Source organism: Carcharodon carcharias, chromosome 6 (assembly GCF_017639515.1).
Source record: "Carcharodon carcharias isolate sCarCar2 chromosome 6, sCarCar2.pri, whole genome shotgun sequence".
NCBI lineage: Eukaryota > Metazoa > Chordata > Chondrichthyes > Lamniformes > Lamnidae > Carcharodon > Carcharodon carcharias.
Window position 1 is genome coordinate 45,982,726 of NC_054472.1, and position 27,207 is coordinate 46,009,932.

Consider the following 27,207-nt stretch of genomic DNA (forward strand, 5'->3'; position numbering starts at 1 on the left):
ATTTAAACTAATTTGATGAAGGGGTGGGAATCAGGATGAAACATAAGCAAGGTGATAAAAGGTGCGTGGAGAATTGGGAGAGGAAAATAACAATAAAGTAACAATGAATAGTCCAAAAAGGGGAGGAATCAGACAGCGGAAAAATGCAAAGCAGTCTAAGACAAGTTTGGAGTGCCAATATAAATATACAAGGATATACTGGAGCAGACTCCAACCTCCTGGACACATGAAGGAAACATTGCTGTTGATAGCCCATTGGGGGAGATAGAGGAGGTGATTGTAGACACAACACTGACTTTGCCCAGTTAATACTACTGAACTATACTGCCAGACCAGTAGAAAATAGGAAGATTTTCTCACCTTAAAAATAGATCCATGGCAGTTGATGGTTTGGTGGGAGCCCTGTGCACCTAGTTATCTGCCCGAAGCAACTTTCACATTGCCTTTATATGGGCGCCCAGCATGTCTGCCCAAAACAAATGGGGCACTCTGAGGTTATATCAATTGGAGCCCTATGCCTATTGTGAGACCCTGATTGCAACTTTCAAACAAAAATGAGCAGAGTATAGATCGTGTATCCCGATTCCATTTCTCCAGGAGTTGAGAATTCTAACCAGTGATCTTTAAATGGGCTGTCAAGGGTTGTGTCCTAACAGGTAATTTTTTCAAAATTCTTTTAAAGATTTTCTTGAGTTCCAGAATACTTCAGCAGACCTCACAAAAACCTTTTGGCAAACTACTGCCTGTTCTCAGTCTCCCACAACAGGCGTAAACCTTACATCTCAGTTCACTGCATGCTACAGCTGGCCATTTTCTACCATGGGAAGCCACCCGTTTGTGCCTGATGTTCAGCAACAAAATATTAATAGGGACCAAACCTCAAAGCTAAGAGGGCCTCCCCATTGCTAGAAAGGCAGGTGCCACCACTAATATTACATCCATTCCACACTCAAATCAAAAATTTCCCCCATATATTTGAGACTGTCATGCTGAAACTCTATAGTGCTCCTGTCAGGCCACATCTTGAATGACCACTGAGACTCATGGAAAACATCACAAATAACACAAACACATAACAGCACATAGACCTTAATGAAAATTGACTGTTAGTGAACTGAAACAACTCCAACATATTTTATAATATTCCATCCCAAATGCCATTTCTGCTGTGCTTACAAATAAGATAATTATATATTGATATGTTTAAATAGGTTACATGGTTTGGTCTATAAAAAGGGCAACAAAGATCCTAATTTCAACCCTCTGCTTTACTCAAAATGCTGCCCACAACTAAGGCCCATTGTCTTGAAGGTACAAGAAGTCCTTGGTTATGTATTGTCCTTATGAGGGGAAGAAAAGTCAGAAAGCGTTTCTTTTCCTAATCATTATCCAATTATTATTTCCCCACTGCCACTGGAAACTGTGTGTGTGGATATTGGACAAGGATGAGATTTGGCTCATGCCCATCCCAGCCTGAGTCATCTCCTTCAGAAGATGACGGAGAAATGGAGGAAAAGGGCAGCAGAGTGAACAATTTTATCTGTAATATATTATGTACATTTTCATATCTCAAAATTTCAACTGTCACTGGTACATTAGGCCTCAACAACCATCAGAACACTTTACACAATAAATATAGTAATTTACCCCTCTGAGAGCTCTATGGAATGGCTTCTTTCAGGCGTAGCTTCCGAATTGCAGACCCTCATGGGGGTCAGAGTTACTGGCCTTCACGGCCAACATCTGGCAAGCATACAATTTTTTGCTGCAGCTTACTCAACAGATTTACAAGACATCCTCGACATGCCAAATGATTAATAATGAGGAGGTTATCATACTGCACACTCCTCTGACAGGCAGATGTGCGTGCCTGTATTGTGTTTCACCTTCTATTGCTGTACTGTGAAATGAGTGTCTTGGGAGATGGCCCAGAATGTTGGGCTCAGCCAACCCCTGGCTCTGTTCCAAGTTTGGTTTATTTATCCAGATATATTTTAATTATCAGTCTTTCCATCACCTTGTAACTCCAGTACCAGACAGAATTATTCATGGTAAAATTATGTAGATTGATTGGAACCAACTGCAAATAATATGTTTGCATTCATTTCTCTTCCACACAAACCTCTTGACTGAATAGTCAGTAAAGAGAATTTTGCATGAAACAGACTGGATGAACTCATCATCTCTATGGCACCCAAAGGACATGCTCTACTTTTAGCCTGTCAAACAGAACAACACAAAATAAAGTCACTGTGGTCTAAGAATTATTTCTTTGTTTATTATTCCATGTTAAAAATATTTGTCTTTTCTCTATTGCTCTAATGTAATTCCTCTGACTGAGTTTCCAGTTCTCTTTCAATGCTGTTCTACAGCCAGGCACCAGGAGGTCTTCAGAAGTGGGCCAGTGGGCCACAATGACTCACTTCTCTAATTCTAAGCTGGAAAGTATTTGGCCTTCAAACTACACCAGAACTAGATGTTCTGGCTACAGTGTTTTGTGTTTGATTATGTGAGTCCTTTTACAATTGATGTTGATTATGTTTGATTGGTTAAGCCTGGGTGTGGGCTCAGAGAAAAGTAAACATATGGAAGAAAGAGGTGGAAACAAAAGCTGAAGCATAGAGTAGAGGACATTTTAAAGCAATATAAATAAAACTTGTTACACACATAGAAACTAGTGTCATCTCTGCATAGATCTGAGATACAAAATATACAACACTGGCTGAGACTGGAAACTTGTGGGGAATGATGGGAGTGTACCAATGTCCAATCACCCTATGCAGCAGAATATGTGAACTGCACCTCCTATTTAGAATAAAACATTAGAAACCACTTAACTCTTAAAACATTTATTACAGTTTTTACTTGTAATTGCACAGAATTTCTGTTTGTTCAGCAAAGTGTGAATTAAGTGGTTTATGAAGTCAAGAGCTCAAGTCAACTGGAAGCTCAAAGTTTTATCTATTGGTCAGTGCCAAGAAGCAAATTAGAGTAAAGTGTGTCTGGGTTTGGCTTAATTAGAGTTGATTTCATTAAGGAGCAAAGCTGAATTACAGCTATGAATGCTCAGAGGTGAGAACGACCAATAATTTAAAAGTAATTTAAAAGTTTTTTTAAAATTTGAAGTGATGGATGTTCAATCCAAATATTTCCCCACAATGCACACCATACACTTTGATAGAATCAGTCAGCGGCAGAGTAAAGCTGCTTCTACTTTGTTCCATCTGTGCGATTTTATCCCAATTTCAGAAGTCTGTTAATTCCCTACTGTGCCAATGGATACTTTTGCCATTTCCCAAACCAACTCTCCTTGCAGCTCCCCTGAAAGCGATTGATAGTTTATTGCCAGTTTCTGTAGAATTAGGAGCTGTTCTACACTGCGGATCTGCTCCCAATGTAATCCCAGACAATGGAGGTGATTTTCTGGGTTTCTGCAGCTATTGCACCATGTTATATAGCAGAATCGTCCTAGATTCTGTGTGGTAGCGGGCAGGTAAAACGATGTTTCCCCCGCCGGCCACAATGGTGGCTTTACATACCATTTCCATGGCGGGTGGGCTCTTATTCGCCCGCTACGCCATCACATCGCTGCTTCAGCATGCTGGGCGTCACATTTAAAGTCCATTTGCACGCACATATCTCCGTGCTCCCAGCCCATGACTGCTGCAAAGAAGACATGGCCCTGAAAGGCAAAAAGACTGCAGCCCCCAGGTTCAATGGCACATCTCTCGAGCATGTTTTGGATGCAGTGGAGGCTCGTCATGATGTCTTCTAACCCTGCTCCGGCCACAGGATGGGCAGCAACATCACCAATCCAGCATGGGAGGTGGTGTAGTGGTGGTTAGCACCAATGCCTTTCAAAGGAGGACAGCCACCTAGTGCCGCAAGAGGATGAATGATCTTTTCAGTTCCACCCGGGTAAGTCACTCTTCTCCTCACTCTCAACTTACACACTCACAAACCCATCACACATCCACAGGGCCCTCACTCACTGCCAGTTCAAGGGACATCACCATTCATTCTCTCATATGCACCTTCATTGCCCTCATCCTTTCCATGGGATCACTCACCACCTTCAGATGCCAGGCATACTTATCATCTGGCTTGGCAGCGATCCTACACTCTATCTCCATCTTCATTTGTGCAGGAGAAGCTGGCATACAACACGAGAGAGAGGTCGCAGACCGGTGGAGGAATTCCTGAAATCAAGGTCCGAAAACAAAGCCATCCAGCTGGCCAACAAGGATCTGGACCATTCCTGTGCTGATGGTGAGGTCAGCAGAGCTCTAGCAAATGAGGGTCCAGCAGTGCAACATCCGTAAGACAACCAGGCTGTGGCTCACAGACACTGCCATGCACAAATTATCTCCCCTTGCTTCCGCAGGTACATCTGCCAAACAGCCGAAGGAGTCCATGACCCAGGGCCTCCAATCAAGCCCCGAAGAAACCTCCGAAGAGAAATCTGGAGGCACCCTCCTTAAAGTACCGTCACAGTGCTCACCTACACCCTCCATCAGCGCAGAGACACACACCGCAGTGGGACCTAGCTTTACAGTAGCCTCGGGTCACAATCTGATGAGCACATCACACTGTCTGATTCGCAGCAAGCGGTGGCAGGGACTTGCCAGATGTTCGGCACTCGGAGGGCTGCTGGAGGCCAGAGGTTTGCTGAATCCAAGTCAGATGATGAGCCTCTGGGCTGGTACATGTTACAGATGCTGGAACTATAAAGGCAAGCTCAGGAGCACCAGGAAGGGATGTCTGCTGCACTACTCAGATTGCAAGGAATGATGGAGGAGTCCGTCCACCTTCAGGTTCATTGCAACATTACGAGGTCAACACTGGTAGGATGGTGGCCATCATGGAGACCTTGGTCCAGGACTTCACTCCTGCACTGCTGCAGGCAGCTCAATCTCACTCCAGCTGCCCTTTCTCCTCAAGAAGTCAACCAGGAGCCCTTGGATACCCTTAGGGAGGAGAATCAAAGGTATACTCCCAGAGGCCATCCATCCTGGTGACTCTGGGAGTGTCCGGCCCATCCGAATCTCCTCTTCCTGTGACCTCAGCAGCTCCAGCTCCACAGGCCGAGAAGGATGTCATTGCCACACAGCAGGACCCAAAAAGCAGGCTGTAGCTTTCCAGGTCTCGGTTCTCTAGAGGACGCCTGCCAAGGTCATCACAGCAGGCTGCCTCCACCTCTGCTGTGGATGGCGGGAGAGCACCAAGACCTAACAGCAGGGTTTTGAAAATTAGGAAGATGTAATTACACAGCCTGGATATGGGTGCTTATCACTTGTACATAGTGTTCACCATTGCCAAGAAACTCCCAAGAATGTCTCCCTGCCTATGGTTCCTTGCTCTGATGTGCAGTGTTCATGTCACTCAGATGTGAATAGACCTTTTGGCACAAATAAAGGCAGGTGTCTCAGTCCAGGGACTCTTCTTTATGCTTTGTGCAGCCTTCAGACCAAAGTGATCATTTGGCCTCACACTCCCTGGACATATTAGTGATGCCTGCACCTCAATGGTGCTTGTCACTTTTGCCAGAATGGGCATGCATCCGTCATTCTCTTTAAATGGTCTCAGAACCTTTAATGTGGGGTTGGCCCCCATCTCTTCAGCATCTGTGACCAGTGATGCTGTGCTCCTGAAGGGGTCAAGTGCTGAAGGCAGACAAAGGATCAGATGCTTTTAAAGTTTCATGGCTGCGACTCCATGATATAACCCTAATCACAGAGCACAAGCGAGCTGCCCTCAGCCAGATAGGAGTCAGACATTCACAGAGGCTATGTGAAGATCTATAGGGTGTCCTCACTGCATGTCGTCATCATCCTCCTGCAATCAAGTGACTGTTAGGGCCTCCACTGTGTCTCTATGACAGGAGCATTATCACAGAGGTCACCTGCATTACCATCAGTCAGACTGGAGTCAAAGGTTCATAGATGCAATGTGGTGTCTCCTCGCTGCATGTAGTCATCATCCTCCACAAATCCAGCAGCTATGAGGGCCTCCGGAGGGCGCTTGCCTTGTTTAGCCAGTGCGAGGGCCTCATCCCTGTCATCATCGCCTTTGAGGACCTCCTCACCCTCATCCCCGTCGGTGTCCTCCACTTCAGAGGAGACCTCCAGCTCCTCCATCACCTCTTCAGCCAGCTCCTCTCCCTGTTGCAGCGCCAGGTTGTAAAGGGTGCAGCAGGCGATGACAATGTGTGGCACCCTCCGTGGACTATATTGCAGGGCTCCACCAGACCGGTCCAGGCATTTTCAGCATCCTGATGGTTTGCAACACCAGGTTGCGAGTTGCAGCATGAGCCTCATTGTACCGTCGCTGTGCTGCAGTCTGAGGCTGCTGCACGGGTGACATCAGTCACGTCCTCTGCAGGTAGCCCTTGTCCACAAGAAGCCAATCCCTGCAGTCTCTGTGGACCCTGGAAGACGTCAGGGATCTGTGATCAACTGAGAATGTAGGAGCCGTGGACACTCCCTGGAAACCGTGCGCAGACCTCCAGGTTGCGTTTGTGGTGCTCGCACAACACCTGCACATTCAGCCAATGGAATCCCTTACAGTTAACATAGTTGACTGTGTATTGTGATGGAGATCTGAGCAGTGAGTGCAGTCGATGGCACCCTGCACCTGTGGGAAACCCAAGATCTGGGTAAATCCAATCGCTGCTCCATCCCAGTTGTCCTCCTCCCGGGCAAAATGCACAAAGTTTTGTGCCCGTGCGAAGGTGGCATCTGGGACCTCATGGATGCATTTGTAAGTGGAGGCTTGTGATATTCCACAGAGGTCACCTGCGGAGCCCTGAAAGGAGCCACTGGCATAGAAACTGAGCACTGTGGTCACTTTTGCTGTCACTGGCAGTGGATGCCCTCCATGTACCTGTGGTGCCAAATCCTGCAACAGCTAGCTAATTTACAGATTAGCTTGGTTTGAAGGTTTCAAATTTCCTTTACCTTTACCAGGTCAGTAACCCCGTGTCCATCCTGTAATGATTTGATGGAGCGGACAGGTTTCAACAAGAAACAGGTAAACTTTATTACAGAGAGCTTTTCAGGTGCTACATGCTCGATCAGGACTCTCGTCAGGATGCCTCACCCCCGGGATTGCCCACACTTAGGGCTCATTTGTTGGAGCCTCCCAGAACATCACGTGACTCCTGATAGGCAGCAGGAGAGGCCTTCCTTCAGTTACCACATTTCCTCCTTTTTTTTACACTTTCTATTGGCAGGGAAACATTTGAATATCCAACAACACATACATATACACAACTTCAGGTGATTAAAGATCAAGTATGGATACATGGTTGCAAGGTGACCAAAACTGGGAACTGAATATTAAAGAATATTCAACATTTAGGAAGGACAGTCAGAAGGGAAAGGAGGTGGAGTTGCACTGATAATAAGAGATGGAAGCAGTGCATTAATAAGAGAGGATCTCAGATCGGAAAAACAATGTGTGGAATCTATTTGGGTGCAGCTAAGAAACAGCAAAGGGCAGCAGACATTGATTGGAGTTGTTTATAGGCCACTAAACAGTAGTAGTAATGTGGGACATGGTATTAATAGGAGATGAGAGAAACATGTAACATGGGCAATACAGTAATCATGGGTGCCTTCAATCTGCTTTATAGACTGGGCAAATCAGCTGAACACTAATGCTGTGGAAGACAAGTTTCTGGAGTGTGTTAGGGATGGTTTTCTAGAACAGTATGTTGAGGAGCTGACTAGAAGACAGCTATTTTAGATCTAGTGTTATGTAATGAAAAAGGGCTCATTAATCATCTTGTTGTAAAAGAACCCGCAGGGGTGAGTGACCACAATATGCTAGAATTTTACTTTATGTTTGAAAGTGAGATAGTTCACTCTGCCACAAGGGTGTTAAAGTTGATTAAAGGAAATTATGAAGTCATGAGGGACAAATTGGCTGAGGTGGATTGAGAAAATACATTAAGAGGTATGACTGTACATAGGCAATGGCTAGTCCTCAAAGAACTATTACATAGCCACAGTTGTTTGACTTTTTAAGGATTTTTGCAACTTGATGTAATGTATAGGTTACATTACTTCAAGTTGCAAAAACCCTTAAAAAGTCAATCAACTGTGGCTGACAAAGGAAGCTAATAATTGTATATGATTAAAAGAAATGGCTTATAAAATTGCCAGAAGTAGTAGTAAATCTGAGGATTGGGAGGTTTTTAGAATACAGCAAAGGAAAACCAAGAAAGGAAGAATAGAATATGAATGCAATCTAGCAAAAGACATAAAACAGACTGTAAAAGCTTCTATAGGTATGTAAAAAGGAAGTGTTTGGCTAAGACAAATGCGGGTCCATTACAGGCAGAGTTAGGAGAATTCATAGTGGGGAATAGAGAAATGGCAGAGAAGCTAAATAATTACTTTGTGTCTGTTTCGGCTGAGGAAGATACAGGAAATCTCCCAGGTTTAGAGATCCAAGGGACTAGGGAGAATGAGGAGTTGAAGGAAATTAGTATAAGTAAGAAAGCTGTATTGGAGAAATTAATGGGACTGAAAGTTGATAAGTCCCTGGGACCTGATATTCTGCATCTCAGAGTGTTGAAAGAGATTGCTATAGAGATAGTGGATGCATTGGTGATCATTTTGGTGGTATAGCAGGTGCCGCACATAATTAGGAAAGCTAATAGAATGTTATCATTTATTGTGAGGGGAATTGATTACAAAAGTAGGGAGTTTTTGCTTCAGATGTACAGGGCATTGGTGAGATCACATCTGGAGTATTATGTACAGTATTTCTCTCCTTATTTACAGAAGGATGTAAATGCATTAGTAGCAGTTCAGAGAAGGTTTACTGGACTAACACAAGGAATGGGCGGGTTGTCTTGTGAGGAAAGGCAGGACAGGTTAGGCTTGTATCCACTAGAATTTAGAAGAGTAAGAGGCAACTTAATTGAAACTTTCAAGATCCTGAGGGTGGATGTGGATTGGATGTTTCCTCTTGTGGAAGAATCTAAAACTAGGGGTCACTGTTCAAAACTAAGGGGTCGCTCATTTAAGACAGAGATGAGGAGAAATTATTTCTCTCAGAAGGTTTTCAGTCTTTGGAACTCTTCCTCAAAAGGTGGTGGAAGCAGAGTCTTTGAATATTTTTAAGGCAGAGCTAGATAGATTCTTGATTAACAAGGGGGTGAAAGGTTATCAGGGGTAGGCAGGAATGTGGGGTTGAGGTTACATTCAGATCAGCCATGATCTTATTGAATGGTGGAGCAGGCTCGAGGGGCTGAGTGACCTACTCCTGCTCCTGATTCATATGTACAGAGGTTGCGTTGGACTTTCCCAGGGCCCTAACTCTGGAATTAAATTTAAAACACTGCATTATTATGGATAGCTTCGGCTGGAAGTGCATTTTCACGAGGACCATTAATTCATCATAGGACTTAGAATTGGGTGCGCTTGAGGCCGTCAGGTTGAGAATGAGATTGTATATCTTACTGTCACATACACTCAAACGGATGACTTTCTGCTTTTCCTCCATGATAATTTTGTTCGCTACGAAATAAAATCTGAAGTGCTCTACATACTGGTTCCAGTCTTCCATAGTCACATCGTAAGGATCAATTCTGCTGAAGAGTGGCATGACTAGAGAATAGTCTTTTCTTTTTCTTAAGATTCAATGTACTCACGATAACAAAGCAACGTAGTCAGAACTATTTTACCCTCATCGCCAAAAGTAATGACTTGACGCAGCAGAAAGGTTTCAACAAGAAACAGATAAACTTTATTACAGAGAGCTTTTCAAGTGCTACAAGCTCGATCAGGACTCTCATCAGGAAGCCCCACCCCTGGGATTGCCCACACTTATGGCTCATTGGTTGGAGCCTCCCAGAACATCACGTGACCCCCGGTAGACAGCAGGAGAAGCTATACCTTCAGTTACCACAGTTCCTTGCTGTGACGCTGGGTTAAGTGTCATCAATGAGGTTTGGGTGTTTTACCTGATTGTTAGCTCCCAAATTGCTAAAAGTAGCCAAGCTGCTCATACTGTGCATTTCCCTGGCCCCAAGGCCGTCTTCTGCATAGGCTGCTGTACTGAGCTGTACTTATCAGGTTTAACTCTTTGCCTACTTCGTAAACCATGAATTCACTGGCCAAACCCAGACACTTTTACAGATCTAATTGTCAGGAGGTTAGTGGGTCGTGATGTGACTTTCACCTCCTAGAAGCATCTGGTTTAGGTACTTCACATTTAGTGAGCTTTTCGTCAACACCGTTCCAACTGAGGTCTAAAGTTTGTTTGGTTTTGTCTGGTTTACCAGGGCTAACCCCTACATGGGTTTCCCTATTCTCCTTGTGATCTTCACAAGTTTTGCCTACTTTAGGGTAGATTCTCCATTCTTTGTTTTTTTGGGTTAGGAGGGGGTCTTCCCCTAACCTGTCCCATACACTCAGGAACACTACTGCCCTCAGGTGGAGGTTTAGCTCTTGCTGCACTGCCCTGCAGCTCATCAACTAGGTGAGGCATCCCCTCACCATCTGCATGTCTAGTTGGGACTCTCCCTCTAAAGTTGGAAAAACGGTGTGGGCTGGCCAGACCTCCTGCTCATCCCACAGCGGTACAGGCTTATTTCTTTTGAAAACATTCTGCCTGGTTTGGGACAATTTATCATCCCTGTTTTGTCTTGTATCTTTGGGGATATCTTTGTTCACAAGGGTTGGGCTAGCTTCGGCTGCAGTGTCCTGAAGCTCTTCAGTTAAGTGGGGTAGCACCTTCACTCTCCCCTGGCCTATTTGGGAATTTTCCTGTTCCCTATTTGAATTTTCCACAAAGCTATCAATCCAGCAGAGTTCTGATTCAATAATAACCTCCGTTGTCTTAGGAATTTGTGTTTCCCTAACCTGTTTCACACCTCCTGGAACATTACAGCCTCCAAGTGGATGTTCGGCTTCTGTCGTAATCCCTGTCGTGGCTCTTTAACTGGGTGAGGCATCACCTTAACTATCTGCCTTTCTGATTGGGAACTCCCCTTGTCGCCATTTAAATCAGCAAAAAATGTACCAATGAACTCAATTTCCAGGTCATCTTCTGCCTGTTTTAAATTCCTGGTCTCTCCTATACTATTGTTAACTTTACAGTCCTAACCTTGGCCTTTTTAAATTCAAGAAGCTGTTTCTTAACTACCCCAATCCTCACTAGTTCTATCACCTCCCTTTGGGCCCCTGAACACTCTCCAGCTCTCTGCCTCTCTGCAAACTTTGGCTGCGTGTTCCCTGCCTCTTTGATTGTAAGTAGCCCTTGCCTAGCAACTCCAACTCTTACTGGCTCTCTTGCCCACTTTAAGGCCTCTGAACCATTCTGGGCTCCCTGTTTCTTATGGCTCCCAGTTGGCTTCGTCCAGCCCTTCCAGCTTCTTTCGACTCAGGTGATTTTTCCTGATTGCTCAGGAGTATTATTTTACCTTGGAGCCCTCTATCTCCCTTTCCAGTTCAGGCAGTCTTCTTTGGAAAGCTTCTTCACTTCCCTTTCTCGTCTCACTTTCCATTCTCTTTGGAAAGCTTCCTCTTCCCTTTCCCAAAACTTTAATTTCCACAGCTCCAATTTTAACCTCCCTACTGCTACTCTATCCATTTCATCGTTCTCAATTTCCACTTGTAGACTGTTGGCCACCCCTTTTAACATTTCAGGATTTTTAGCTTTCAGGTGAAATTCTAATCCTAAGTGCCTACGTAGGTATAGGGGCCATAAAAGGCCATGGGAGTAGGTGGGGAACATAAGATGGCATGAATGAGGCATGGGTAGTGTGTGGAGGGTGATGAGCTAGTGAGGGGCTGAGAGTGATGAGGGTTTGAGGGCTGTTTTTGGTTTTACTGCCTTTTTACAACTGGTCCCAAGTCCCAGAGCACCAAGGCGGGCCTTCTAACCAGGTCACTTCGGCATCTGACTCTAGTTAGCAGCCACCCTGGAATGAAAATCACTGGACGATTCGGGTCACTTTCTCCCGAGTTGTGAGTAGGGAATTTTCCTGACTTGGCGCTCCTGACTCAGGATTGAAAATTCAGTCCCCTGGTCTCCAGCTGCCAGTGCTTTTATACAGCCAGCAGATTTGTGCAGCTTTTCCTGCTGAGAGAAGTACCGATTTCCTTTTGCATCTCTCTCAATGATAGACCCAACAATTCTAACTTATTCTCCTCATAACTCTGAGTATTTGAAAGGCAAAGAGAGTAAATAATAGGGAAAAAGGCAGGGAGATGGGATAGTGATAGTGCTGGATAAACAAAAAGCACCGGCCCCGACTCAATGGTCTGCTGTGCTTTCCCCTGCGCTGTAATTTCTGTGATTCAATGTGAGGCCATGGCTCACCCAATCTAAGTGTAGCTGCACTTTGTAACCAGGCAGTTCAATATTTAAACAGTTATTTGTAAATTAGGATTCACTGGATAAAGAGTCTTACAAAGACTCTACGTAGTGTGATGCCTTATGATGTGTTTGGTATTGTGATACAGATACAATAATATGGCATCACATGTCACATCTAGCCTTTTAGTCATTTTATGTTATGGGGAAATAATCTTGAAAGTAAAAAATCAATCTTTCTCAGGCCATTATTATGCCAACTTTTGGATGTGTCAGAATGCCATCACATGAAGCTGTGCTACCTTGAAGGTTTTGTTCACAGATGCTTTTTCATCTCTCTTGCCATCCATACCTTCGTACCCGTCTTAACCCCTGACACTGGAATAAGAACTTGCCTCCAGTTCCCTCACAGGTATACACTCTAACCCATAACTTTCCAGCTCTGGCTCTTCACTGCTGCCTGTTGCAAAAATCTAGTTTCATACTTCGTGTGTTAGAATATAACCTATAGATTAGGAAACAGATTTTTTAAAATGATAAATGGAAAGAACCTAATTGAGAAACTGTTAATAACCCAGATGTGAATGCAAACTGAGCCAGCCTAAGCTAATTACAGTTAAAAGGTAACTTGTGTTTATTCAATAAGGTCAGAGTTGATAGTGGAAACTTAAACAATGAATGATTATCACTGAGCTTTTGGTGGAGCCAGAGGATCTCCACTTATTTCAATAAAATATTTAAACTATTAATGTAGAGGTCCCAGATGAAAAAGAAGCTGGGAAACATGAGAGTTTTTTTTAATAGGGACCAGCAAGTCTGGAAACAGCAATCATATCCATTAGCAATATCAATTACTCATAAGAGTCACAGAATCAAAGGGTGTTCTAAAGGTAAAAATAAATTAATTTATATTTTTGGGAACATCCCAAAGCATGCCATGTTGTCATGGATATGGGCAGTGGGAGTAATATTACTCCTTTGTTTAATTTCTCTGGGCGTTTATCACAGGAGGCAAATGCAGGTTAGGTGTGCTGTAGGTTGTAGAGAGAAAAAAGGTTGCCAGCAGGGTCAGCTTGGAAGGCTGAGAGAAGGCATTTGGGGTATCTTGCCAGCAGCCAGAACAAGGATTTGACGGGTCGTGTGGTTTTTAAGGAAGAGTTGGAGGGTCACATAGCCAAAAACTAATGGAAAGATACCTGTGAAATCTTGAACCTTAGAGAATAACTGGAACACTGAAGAGAAATTTAAGTGAATTCTGGAGGCCTGTGGTATAAGAGCATAAGAAATAGGAACAGGACTATTAGGCCCCTCGAGCCTGTTCTGCCATTCAATAAGATCATGGCTGATCTTCTTGTGTTTTGAATTCCACATTCTCATCTACCCACATTAACCTTTGATTCCCTTGCCTAACAAGAATCTACCACTGCCTTAAAAATATTCAATGACCCCGCCTCCACCACCTTCTGAGGCAGAGAGTTCCAAAGTCGCACAACCTTCTGAGAGAAAACATTTCTCCTCATCCCTGTCCTAAAAGGGCAGCCCCTAATTTTAAAACAGTGTCCCCTAGTTCTGAACGCAGCCACAAGAAGAAACATTCCACACCCACCTTGTCAAGGCCATTCAATATCTTGTATACTTCAATCAAATCACCCCTCACTCTTCTAAATTCCAGTGGAAACAAGCCCAGCCTGTCTAACCTTTCTTCATAAGACAACCTACTCATTCCAGGTATCAATCTAGTAAACCTCCTCTGAACTGCCCCCAAAGCATTACATCCTTCCTTAAATGAGGAGACCAAAATTGCACACAATATTCAAGGTGAGGTCTCACCAATGCCCTGTATAACTGAAACATAGGCCTGAATCCTCTGGTCAGCGTGCAGGGGGGCAGGCCCTACATGCCGACGTGTAAAATGACAGGCAGTGACGTCGAGAGTGCGTCCCGATGTCACCGCTCATCATTCCGATCTTCAGTTCAGCAGGCACGCACCGAAGTCGGCTATGCACCCACTGAACTGTCAAAGGCCTATTAGGGCCATTTATCAACTAAGTGAGCTGATTGTCTGGGCTGCCCATCCAACCTTAAGGTTGGCAGGTAGGTGAAGAGCTCAGGCAGCCTTTGCATTTCTCATGAAACCTCATCCACGGGCGGGATGAAGTTTCATGAAGGCTTTACAAATTAAATTAAAAATTTTATTTAAATGCATAAACATGGCCCAGCTCATGTGACACTGTCACATGAGGGGACATGTCTGAGTATTTTTTTTTCATTTTTCACACTGCGTTGAAAGGGAAGGATTTTGGAACTCTCTCCCCTAAATGGCTGTAGATGCTGGGCCAACTGAAGTTTTCAATTGAGATCAACAGATTTTTAGTAGGTAAATGTATCAAAAGATAGGGAACAAAGGTGGGGGTAAATGAAGTTGAGGTACAGATTAGCTATGACTTACCGAATGGGACAACTAGCTTGTGGAGCTGAATGGCCTACTCCTGTTCCTTTGTAGGATGTGTGGAGTACATGGGCAAAAAAGAAACAGTATGACAGCTTCAGCCCCTGGTGTGCTTGACTTTTCCCTACTATACAATACTACATAATACCGTTGTTACAGCCACAATACACTTTTTTGCTCCCTTATCTTTTATTTAAACAATAACACCTGAAATAAACCATTTTAAAAATTAATCTTTTGGGAAAATATAATTGTAGCTATAAAAAACGAAATATGTAAAGCAGGTCCAATGATCTTCTTGTATATAACTGATTGCAGCAATGTAAAATCTTATCAAATAAAATACATACACCGAGGGCTGAAGTTTTTGCTCCTGAATCGGAAGTGCAGTCAGGAAAATTCCTGACTTCACAAATCTGACTCTGGATATCTAGATTTTCGTCTCAGAGGGTGGGGGCTTTCCAGAATCGGGGCTGCCAAACCCAGAAATAGTGGAGAGGCAGAGGTGGAGCCCAGCATGCGTTAGGTGATTCGGTCATGGAGAAAAGGTAAGGAAGGCCTTCTTTGAGGCAGGAAGTGTATGGAGGTGCTGTTTTCACTTGGAGACGACACCATTAAGCAGTCAGGTAAATGTGAACTCTTATAGTTGTCCAACTGGTTGCAGACACGGGACAGATGATCTGTCATGGGCTTTCCATAGGAAAATATAGTTATTGCTGCTGCATATTTGCATTGTAGTAAAGGAATACACTCAACTAAGTTAAGGCTGGAAAAGGGTCACAAGACACGCCATGGAGATGGTAGCAGCTTGGCACCATCAACTGCTCACAATATTCTGGATTGTTCCAGGTTACTATTATGCCTCAGGGGATGACTGGTACACACCCACCTTTCTCACGATCCTTTGCCCTTCCAGCTACTTTCTTTCCACCCATCTCTCAGGATACGCCCATTTAATTGACCCTTAACCAGGACCCTCACAGCTGCACAATCTCATGGCACAACAGTGTGACTCTCAGAAGGGGAAAGCCAGCAGGGTAGTTAGTGGTCGGGAGCACAGCATGCTATCCAGGAATGACAGGAACAAAATCCAGGCTACCATGCATTCGTCCAGAGCCATTTCACACTACTCCCAGACTCACCCTTCCACTTGCCCAACATTAGTCGCTAATGAGATAGAGAACCAGGTTCCCAACCATGATACCAGAATGAAGATGGTCCTTACCAGTGGCATGAAGACTGCATGCATGCTATCAGGAACAAAGGTGTGCCCAAGCATGACCAGCAGCAGAAGTCTGTTTCCTTCTCGAGACCTTCAAATAAGGTCGTAGTACACCTTGGGTTGCAGCTTGAGATGCTCCTCGCAGCATTTCCTGTCCATCAATGACTGACTTCAAGTGGGAATTCAGTGATTAGACTCAATGATCAGATGGAGTTTATCAGGTGCACTTCAAGCATTAGTGCTGTGTCAAATGCATCATCCACATATGAGTGTTACGCATTGACTTAAGTGGATGCTCTACAAGTCAAGATGTCATGCATGCTCTAGGGAAGCATGCCTGTGTGGTCTCCCCACTACACTGGAAAGCTTTGTCTTCCAGATGGTAGAGACTGTAGTTTCTAAGGGAGCTGAGGTTTCTGGCATATTGCAGATGTCACATAATCTTGAAAATGGATACCTGTGGTGGATGGATAACCTGGAAGGCTATTAAAGGAGTTGTTCTAACACAGTTTTGGCCTCACCCTGCACAATTTGCCTCAGCTGCAGTACTGTTAGCACGTATAATCACATATGTAGGTCTTGAGTGTAAAGTGTTGCTTCCTACTGGCACTCTCAGCATAGTGGGCATGATTTGAGTAGGCATAGGGTGATGCCTTTGCTGCTTCAGTGGCAGCCACTAACAGATATGTGAAGGGTCCAACTTGTGAAGGATTTCTCAAGGTGTGTTAATGCACTATGTTGAGGTCAAGAGTTATGATGGTCATAGTTTCAGTCATGTTTATGGCACTACCTTTAATTCTGTGCTGTTGGTTTTCTCTTGCTGGATATGCATTTCCCTGAGGAAATGTGTCTTCCATGTTAGAGGTTTATTATGTGGAAGCTGCTCACCTGAGACTGGCTGATGTTATTTGTGAGCTTTCAAGAGCCTAGGTGAATGTACTCTGGATTAACAGGCTTCTGGCAATGACTCGCTAGTTCAAAGAGTCAGCCATAGCTTCATGGGCCTGGCTGTCAGCTGTTCATTGCCGCCCTTTCCCTCCTCCTCCATGTCAGATCCATCAGCCTGGACAGGGGCCTCCTTCTCCTGCTCCTCATTGTCGTCTCCTCAGATGACGTAGCTATGGGCCCAGCTTCTGCCTCCTCTATTTATAGGGCCCTCCACTGCGCCACATTGTGTAGCATGCAGTATGCCACTACAATTCGGGAGACCCTTGCAGGGGAATACTGCAGAGCTCCTCCTGAGTGGTCAAGGCACGTGAAGTACATTTTCAGAATAACAATGGCATGCTCCATTGTACTGCGGGACACCACAAGGCTGTTGTTATACTGCCAATTGAGATCTGTTTACAATCACCTAAAGGGGGTTATCAGCCACCTCCTTGTCCCACTAAAGCCAACCATGGATCTGTGTCGGTGTTTGACAAAGCTGAGGTAGTTGCAAATTCCCCAGGATAAATGAGCTGTGGTAGCTTCTGGGGTATCATGCACAGACATGCAAGAAAACCTTGGTGTGGTCACACACCACCTGCACATTCAGGGAGTGCAAGGATTTCCGGTACACAGAGGTGTCAAGTTGATAAGATGATGTCCTTATGGTGACATGGGTGCAGATGACAGCCCCCTGCACCTGAGGGAAGCCTGCTAATTCTGCAAACCCCATGGCTCTCTGCACCTGAGATACCACATCCACTGGGAAGTGTGCTCCCATCCATGAGAAAAGAGAGCATCAGTGTCTGCCTCGATGCAGCTGTGTGCAGCTGACTGTGAGATGCCCCAGAGGTCTCCTGCTGAGCCCTGGAAAGAGCCAGCTGAATAACAATTCAGAGTCATGGTAACCTTGAGAACCACTGGCAGGGCAGGAGGATTGGCAGACTGTGGTTTGAGATGCTATTAGATCACAGCACACACCAGTGACCAATTCCCAGTTTAACCTGATCCGTCTTCTGCATTGGTTCACAATAATATCAAGATACAACCTCTGTAGTTGGTAGACCCTTACCTCAGGGTAAAACCTGGCTGTCCTCTTCCATTGTGCATGCTGAGCTGCCTCTAACTCTTAGCCTGGTCCCCTCTCTCTGGCCTCACATCGGTCACGCTCAGATGCTTCCATGACACAAACGTGTTAAGGTGCCATCCCCATTTTGTAGTTTCTTTGTCACAATGCACACTCCCTTTTCTGGCACACTCTCCTTCTTGCCACCTGGGTCCCCAGTCACGAGGGGCAAATATATCTGCCTTCCAAGGCCAAAGCCCTGCCCTCCAATCATACACCCGTGATTGAATTTTTTAAAGTTCTGTGGCACTTGGTAAAACTTTTTAAAGCTCTCCAAAAGGGTACTGACCTCCTGAAAGAACTTGGATAAGTTTAGGCCTTCTCCTGAAAAAGGTAAAACCCTATGAGTCGTGTATCAGAAACCTGGGTGACGAAAATTGGATCCAACTGAAGGTAGCTGCACTTTTAAATGTGAGCCTTACATGTCCAAAGTATGACTCCCCCCACTCCCACCCTGTTTCATCCCTAATTCAGGTGAAAATGTTGGGTGCCAGGTGGGACTTCAGAGATTGGGGCTCCAGTGCCATTTTGGTGTTGCGTTGTTGCAAAAAATTTGGACCTGAAGGTCAAGACAATCTGTTAAATGAGCTGAAATATTCTTGATGCTGTTGCAACATTTGGAATGACACAAAACACTATTGCAATATGTACACCCAATAGTTCCATTCAATATTCTCAAGATAGAATAAACATTTAGTTTTTTTCCACAAAAGCAATATGGGAAACAGTAACATCCATTTTTTGCCAAACAGAAAGTATCCTTCCTAGTAAAAAGCTATATCATTGGTGCTAACCACCTGGAACATCTATGCCTTATCCTACTGCAGTTTTGTTGGAGAAGGGAAGCTAGGGAAGGGGGGAAAGTAAAATAAATAAACATGATAAATAACAGAAGAAAGTAGGTATGTTTGGGACTTAATGATGAGTACAGCTGCCATGGAAATTAAACTGATTTCTTCAGTTCATCATTGCCTTTCTGATGTCTTTCTAAAGAAAGAATCCTTTCAAGCAATAATGTTAGAAACAGGAGTTGAAACTATTATTGAAAAACAATTATTTTGTTTAAAGAATTAAGAAGCATGCCTGTAATTGTCTTTCACAACTCAGGCAGTTGACCATTAATTATTGTGCTCTTCACTCAATGTTCATTTTTGTATCTATTCAGGTACTTCAATAATGATAAGATTGTATGTACATCTTCTAAAAAGGGCTTCAGATGAGTAGTTCGCACAATTAATTTGATATAAATTTGCATGATTGGTTAAGGGAATGTAGTAGGCTCAAAGTAAAAGATGGGGGAGGAGATAGCTTTCCCCTAGATTCTCCTGCTCACCATCGTACCTTTGGCAGAAGAGGCCCATAAACACCATAATTAAACACCACTGTTGATTTTAACAGCATTTTTCCAGGGATTTTGTGACTGTAGATGAAATTCACCACTGCGAACTTACTTTGCATTAATTCAAGCACTTTGGTAGGTATCAGAGTTGGATATCAGAGAACACAAAGCGCATCATGAAACATTAAACAATGGCTACCCAACCTTCAATGTTAGCTTTCAGCATTGAGGAAAGTTCAGCAAACAGCACCAAGCATTGATCTGGGCTTAGTTCTAAGTTATGAGAAGAAGTCTACAAAAATCTGCTTATTTTTAATTAAATGTCATATTTTCCTCCATAATATCAACTCAAAAGTAATTTATTAGTTGCAAAGTGTGAAAGATAAATGCTAGTTTTTTTCTTGCATTCATTGGGCAAAAGACTGAGATGAGCTTTGACCTAGCTTTTCAAAATCTTGAAAGCCACAGGTAATGTGGATACAAACAAATTCCTTCACCAGGTCCATGAGCTCAGGGCTAGAGGACACAAGTACAAGTGTGGCTAGGTGAATGCAAGTCGCCTGATACCTCCCTCACCGCTGGTAAAACTGCAGCAGGAGTGGGTAGGCACCTGGAATGGCGCTGCTGGCATGTCACTAGTTTCGTGACATTCCTGCCTGCCATTCTGCCGCAAGGGTTGAGGGGGGTGCACAAAGTTCCAGCTCAGGAATACATATTGGAAATTCAGGCATATATCTGACATCATCCCTGAATTGTGGTCCCCTGGGCTGAGCATGTTTCTGAATTATTTTCATAGAAAACTGGACACAGAGAACAAACTTCAGTCAACGTGTGAGTGCTATATGAAACAACTCTTCAAAAGGGGACAGATGTCTGATGGTTTTAAAGCTAACTGCAGATTGAGATGATCAAATCTTTATAGTTCAATTAGGCTCTAGATGGGAGCATCATCTATGGAATGCAATTTATCACTTTGTCCTGAATTTTTATTTGATTGCCTTTAGCAGGGGGTAGAACTGTCATAAAACAAAAATAAAAATACCTGGAAAAACTCAGCAGGTCTGGCAACATCTGTGGAGAGGAACACAGTTAACGTTTCGAGTCTGTATGACTCTTCAACAGAGCTAAGGAAGAATAGATAAGAGGTGATATATAAACTGGTTTGGGGGGGGGGGGGGGGGTGGTGGTAGAGCTGGATAGAGGGCCAGTGATAGGTGGAGATAACCAAAAGATGTCATAGACAAAAGGACAAAGAGGTGTTGAAGGTGGTGATATTATCTGAGGAATGTGCTAATTAAGGGTAGAAAGCAGGACAAGCAAGGCACAGATAGCCCTAGTGGGGGTGGGGTGGGGTGAAGGAATCAAAAAAGGCTAAAAGGTAGAGATAAAACAATGGATGGAAATACATTTAAAAATAATGGAAATAGTGGGAAAAGAAAAATCAATATAAATTATTGGAAAAAAGGGGGAGGATCAGAAAGCGTGTGGGGATGGTGGAAAGAGTTCATGATCTAAAACTGTTGAACTTAATATTCAGTCCGGAAGGCTGTAAAGTGCCTAGCTAGAAGGTGAGGTGCTGTTCCTCCAGTTTGCATTGAGCTTCACTGGAACAATGCAGCAGGCCAAGGATGGACATGTGGGCATGAGAGTAGGGTGCAGTGTTGAAATGGCAAGCGACAGGGAGGTCTGGGTCATGCTTGCGGACAGACCGAAGGTGTTCTGCAAAGCGGTCACCCAGTCTACGTTTGATCTCTCCAATGTAGAGGAAACCGCATTGGGAGCAACGAAGGCAACAAACTGTCATAGTTTACCTTCCTTGGTGTTATGTGGTCAGAAAATATGGTGTAAACTGTTGCCTTTATTTCTCCTGCCACAGAGCTTCACATACCAGAGGCTGAATTTTATGCTGTGGGCAGGGACCACCATTGGCATAAAAATTGGGGCAAGCCGACCTGAAGTCGGCAGACTCACCCCGCAGCCAGTTAACAGTTGTTGAGACATTGATTGGCTTAAGGCGGGCAAGCCTTCCAATACCACCGGGGAGGATGTCCCGCCTCCGAAAGCTGTCAGCCAATCAAATGGCCGGCACTTCTCTTCTCCCAACAGCTCCACCGGGAATGGACTGCGATGGAGCTTGGGTCCTGAGTTAAGTCCAAATCTCTCAAGGGCCAGGCTAGGAGGCCCTGACAAGGTGCGGCGGTGGCAGAGGTGCGGTGGTCAAGAGGGGAGGGTGGACAGGTCAAGGGGAGGTGGGAAATTCGGGGATAGGGGGAGTACGTGCAGGTTATGGGGGGGCCCCTCCGATTTGTGCAGGGGGGCTGGAGAGAAGGTACCCCAACCCCCCATCGCCTTGCCCTGTCAAATCATGGGCTGGACACTTGGTGCCAGCCTCCTCTGCAGATTACCCCACAGGGAGTACCTGGTCATTAATTGCCCACTCAAGGGCCTTAATTGGCCCTTGGGTGAGTCACCCAACACCACCTCCACTGCTGGTAAAATTACAACGAGGTGGGGAGGCACCTGAAATGGTGCTGCTGGCATGTCACCCAATTTTATGATACCCCCACCTGCCATCCTGCCCCTGTGGGGCCCATAAAGCTCCGGCCCAGGAATGTGAATTGGGAATTCAGGCTTACATCTGACTCGCAACCCCATCAACTGTGGTCCCCTGTACTGTACATGTATCTGAATTCTCAGGTTGTGTTTCCTGTGCACAAAACTGTGCACTAGGAACATTGGAGACAAACTGTACCCTATTAATAGTGTGAATAATGCAGGGCTTGTTGGAAGTTGCAGATGTTTACTGGCAAAACAGCTTCTTCATACTTGAATATGTTGTTAACAGGACACAATACTCTCAATACACTCTTCAGAAAACCTGTCACATTGGATAGAGTCAAAAAGAGCACTAAAATAATCTGCAAAGTACTTCTTTGGCAATAAGAGAATAAAGAGTCCTCTGTTCTGACATAATGCCTCATTACATTCAGTGCCAATCATTTGCAAATGCATATGGATAGAAAATAAAATTTAACACAATCCAGGCCAAGAAAGTGACCATATATAGGAAAAGTTATCTTCACCCCAGTGATTTACAAAGCGCTATAGTAACTCTGCGATTGCTGCATAGTTTTAGAAATGGTGCCATCTACACTTGACAACCAATTTTTAAAACTGATACTGACAATTTATTCAAAGGTAATAGGAGACTACAGCAGAATTGTTCGCGCTGTGTACTCACCACAGCCTCTTGGATAAGAAAGATGTCTGCTCCATTCGTATAAAGTCTGCTAGGAATCATAATTTGCACAGCAAGTTCCGGCACACTGCTTGGGCCCATGTTTATAACCTTTAATTCAATAATAAAGGGGAAAAAAGGCTGTTATTAGCTCTATTTGATTCAAATTGTTCTGTTACAAGCATTAGCAATAGCCCCCCTCCTACGATAGCAATCTCTGGTCTAGTGACACAACATGCATCATTTATGGCTCGCTTTTTAATACAGTACTCTGTAAAGGAAGACTGGACAATTCTGCAATCCACAGGTCCTTCTTAATGAATGAAAATCACATGCTATGCAGTCGTAATTTCCAGAAATGCGCACGCATGACATTGCTCATTGCTGGAAACACCAGCCTGATTATGTGCCCTTATTTGTCTCACTGTGACATCCTTCTACATGCCTCCCAGCGGTAATCTTTATTGAGATGGTTTATGTTTTAAACATTTCCTTGTTTACCCTCTATATAATCAGCACAAGTTAAAAACTCTAAACAAGGAACAAAGGCAGTGGAAAGAACTGGTGAAGTCAGACTTAATGACAATTTCCTTTCAATTCTAATTATGGAAAAGCTAAGTAAACATTTAATCACAATTTGATTTATTGCTGTCAGTGGCTGTAGCACAAATACACTTTAATTCCACTTTAGAAAGAATCCTGATATAGGTAGTTTCTGGCTGGTATTAGCTGAGTTATTTTAACATAATGTCAATTGCTGAAAAAGAGCTGTTGTCAAAGCTTTTCATCTTGCGCTCATCAGGACAATTCGTAAGAATGCCAAATATAAAGGGGACAACAATTTGCGGACAGAAGGAACATTGTGCCTGTTTCAACTGAGCAAAATAGGTGACAGCCATTCTCTGGTTCCTCCCCAGGGCAATGCCTTGACCAATCAGACTCAACCTGCCTAGTTTGAATTTAAACAAAGCTTGGCAGTTAACTCACAGTCATCAATTAACTGGTGCATTCCCCATGGCAATGCCTCTACCAATCAGAATCCACTTGCCAAGCAATTAGCACTCTCTTCTCATGCAGTATACACTTTTTACAATATTCCCTTTACATTTGGTTTCTTGAAAATTGTCCTGATAAATGCAAGACGAAAAGTTTCAACAACATGTCTTTTTTCAGCAATATTCAAGTTCTGTGCTACCAAACAACTATAACTTCAATGTTCATTGAAATAAACTTTTAAACTGCTGGTTATGGCAACAAGGTCCATTATGGTCTCGTTAGGACAAACACATTTAAAATGATTTGTTAAAATCCTTTGCCTCCTATACTGTTCATGACACATGAACCCAATAGGATGGAACTCTTAACATTACAGCAAAAATAAAAATGGATGCAGAGGAAAATAGGTGAAATTCACTAATGTTTTATCTCAACATAAGTTCAAAATATACCTCCATTCAGAAGTGAACACCTGCCAACTTTATAATGTTACCATTAAATAATGAAGTGTACAGCTTGCTCAAGTGTTCTAAAAGTGCCAAATTTCAAAAATAGCATCATGTAAAATAAAACCTTGGTAAAATGTTCTCTTGCCATTTGTAGGGATATAGTGATTTGTATAAATTCCAGGTCCAGGAGGATACTAGACTATAACTCCTCCCCTGCTGTCATACCTTCCCCATTATGGGAAGGAGCACGATTAGAATGAGATAAATAAAAGCTGTCAATGGGGCCGAGCAGGCAAAGAGTTGGGTTGGAATGCGTTTTTGAGCACTAACTGCATTTTCCCAAAGGGGTTGTTTATGTTGAAAGGAATGCTTGTAGAAGAAAGCTATATGTCCCCAGCCAAGAATTTACACTATCCCAGAGGTACAAAGAGGGACTGAGTCTAATTAAAATAATGCTGAATGCTCTGAATGTTCAGGGCTTGGCAGGGTTCAGAGAAAATTACAGAGTCTTATTTAGTCAGTCAATCAGGACAAACTGCACCTACAAGTCAGGTCCACATAACCATGTGTTCTTTTAAGGATCAAAGATACTCTTTTACACATTGCATGTGGTAATTGAAATAAACACGTATTGCTTCAAAGCTGGATCCCCTTGGCCCTCAGAGTACTGGGCGTCATGAGTTCAGGGTCTGGAACTGTTCTATAAATAGATACGCCAGATTATTAAAGACCAAACCTAGATGAACATTGAATAGGTCATTGTTTTAGAGCTACCATTTTCTAAACCGAGTAAGTTTGAACTGTCGAGGTTTACATCAGAGAAGGCTGCCACTCGGCCCATCACATCTGTGTCAGCTTTGCCATTCAAAAGTAATTCCACTGCTCTACTCTCTCCCAGAGCTCTGGATCTTCCCCTGCTTCCATTAATTGGCCACCTTTCCCTAAAAGAAGCAAATAATCTTCACATCAACCACTCGATGTGACAAAGCATTCTGTGCCCCAGCAATTCTCCACAAAGAAATTTCTCTAATCCTCACTCTTGTAGGAATAATTTGAACTTGATTACATCTGGTCACTGACATTCTAACCAGCAGAAAAAGTGGTCCCTATTTTAGAGGAGGGTTTGGGGTGGGGGGATACGTACAGTCAATTTGAACTCTGAAACTTGGAAAACCCAGGGGGATCGGGGAGTGGAATAACTTTTCTTGGAGACTTGACCAAACCCAGGCATATCCACCATCGGACTGGTAGGCAAAGCAGGAAATCGGTGGTGGGAGGACAATGAGGGAGGACAGAGGAGAGCCCAGGGCAATGGAGTCCCAAGATTTCCTTGAGGAACCCAGAAAAGCCCTTCTGCTCCTCCTGACCCACAAGGCAACCTAAAATAACAGTTTAAAGCTTCTGGAGGATGCAAAGGTGAAGTGGTATTGTCACTGGACTAATATTCCAGGTATCTATGGTAATGACCTGGGGACTGGGGTTTGAAGCCCACCAAGGCGGATGGTGAAATTAGAATTCAACTTTTTTTTTAAAATCTGGCATTAAAAGTCTAATGATGACCATGAAATCATTACCAACTGTTGTAAAAACCCATCTGGTTCACTAATGCCCTTTAGGAAAGGAAATCTTCCGTCCTTACCTGGTCTGGCATACATGTGACTCCAGACCCACAGCAATGTGGTTGACTCATAAACACCCTCTGAAAAGGCCTAGCAAGCCATTCAATTATCAAGGGCAATTAGGATGGGCAATAAATGCTGACCCAGCCAGCAACGCCAACATCCCATGAACAAATTTTTTAAAAATCCACCTCCCAGCGAGCCTGGCCTGATGGGAAAGGTGCCACTGCTCATCTACTTAGGTCCAAATAGCAGATCAGGTCTATGGTATCAATGGAGCTGATTTGTGTAATTGAAGGATTCCATGTCTTCCTGTGGGTGACATGCTTGCCATCTCAAAAGAGCAAGTTAACACTGGGACACGACAAGAAGGCAATTGGGTCGAAAGGGTGAGTTACCTTTATTTTAGCTTCCATACACTCCCCTCTCTCACCGGCTCAATTTCCACCAGACTGTGAGCAGGGCGGATGCCAAAGCAAATGATAAGCTTTAGCCATCCTGCTGCATGTGCTGAGCATACTTATGTTAAGGGCTGAAGACGTGACTTGTGCAGTATGTGACAATAGATAAAGATGTCAAAGTGTGTGTGAAAGAATCAGTGGTGACATCCTTTCTACTGGTAGCATGCGAGATCCCTGTGGACTGGCAGCCTCCTCCAAATGAAATAGATAAAAACTGTGAATGGAGCCGAGCAGGTATAGAGTTGAGTTGGAATGCTTTTTTTATGGGGTGGGGGTGGGGTGAGGTGGGGGGTGGAGTGCAGAGGGAATTATAATCAGGGCCAGCATTACCCTATTCAAAACTCTTTAAAATTTTAATATTTTCCATTAAATCTTCTCTTAGGGCAGAATTTTCCATTCCGGAAATGGAATGGTGGGCAGAAAAGACCGCATGGCAAGTTGCCGCGCAAGAGTGTCCACTTTCTAGTTCATTATGTTTGCATGCTGTACCCCATGACAGTGCAGAATGGGATTCATCCACCCCACCATTACCTCATCAGCTCATAATTCTGAGCGTCATATTTAAACAGCACCCACACACATATTCACTCTCTGCAGCCTAGGACATGCGGGACAAGAAGAGACAAACACTGTGTGCCCAAGTTCAGCCACAAGGCACTAGCAGCACTCCTCCAGGCAGTCGAGGACTGGAAGGTGGTCCCTTGCCCCCGGCAGCGGGAGGTCTACCAACCTCACTACCAAGGTTTGGGAGGAGGCCGGCAGTCAAGTTAGCACCTGCGGTCCTCAGAAGAGGACTGCTATCCAGTGCAGGAAGAGGATGAATTCTCATCTGCTCCACCAGGGTAAGTCAAGCTTCTCCTCAATTTCAACTCACACTCTCAAAAGTCCATAAGGTATTTGCAATGTTACAGTCCACAGGGATCTCATACACCACCAGCAGAAGGAACGTTACCACTAATTCTTTCACACAAACTTTGACACCTTCATCGATTGTCACATCCTGCACAAGTCACGTCTTCAGCCCTTACATAGGTACACTCAGCTCATCCAG

General features: G+C 44.0%; 1 protein-coding gene across 1 annotated transcript in view; it reads right to left on the minus strand.

The window, feature by feature from the left end:
- Nucleotides 1-27,207, minus strand: part of itga9 (integrin, alpha 9) — a 570,745-nt gene that overhangs the window by 95,144 nt on the left and 448,394 nt on the right. Inside the window, exon 23 of the mRNA XM_041190128.1 lies at nucleotides 22,635-22,742. Coding sequence (XP_041046062.1) covers nucleotides 22,635-22,742 — 108 coding nt within the window. The remainder of the gene's footprint in view (nucleotides 1-22,634; nucleotides 22,743-27,207) is intronic.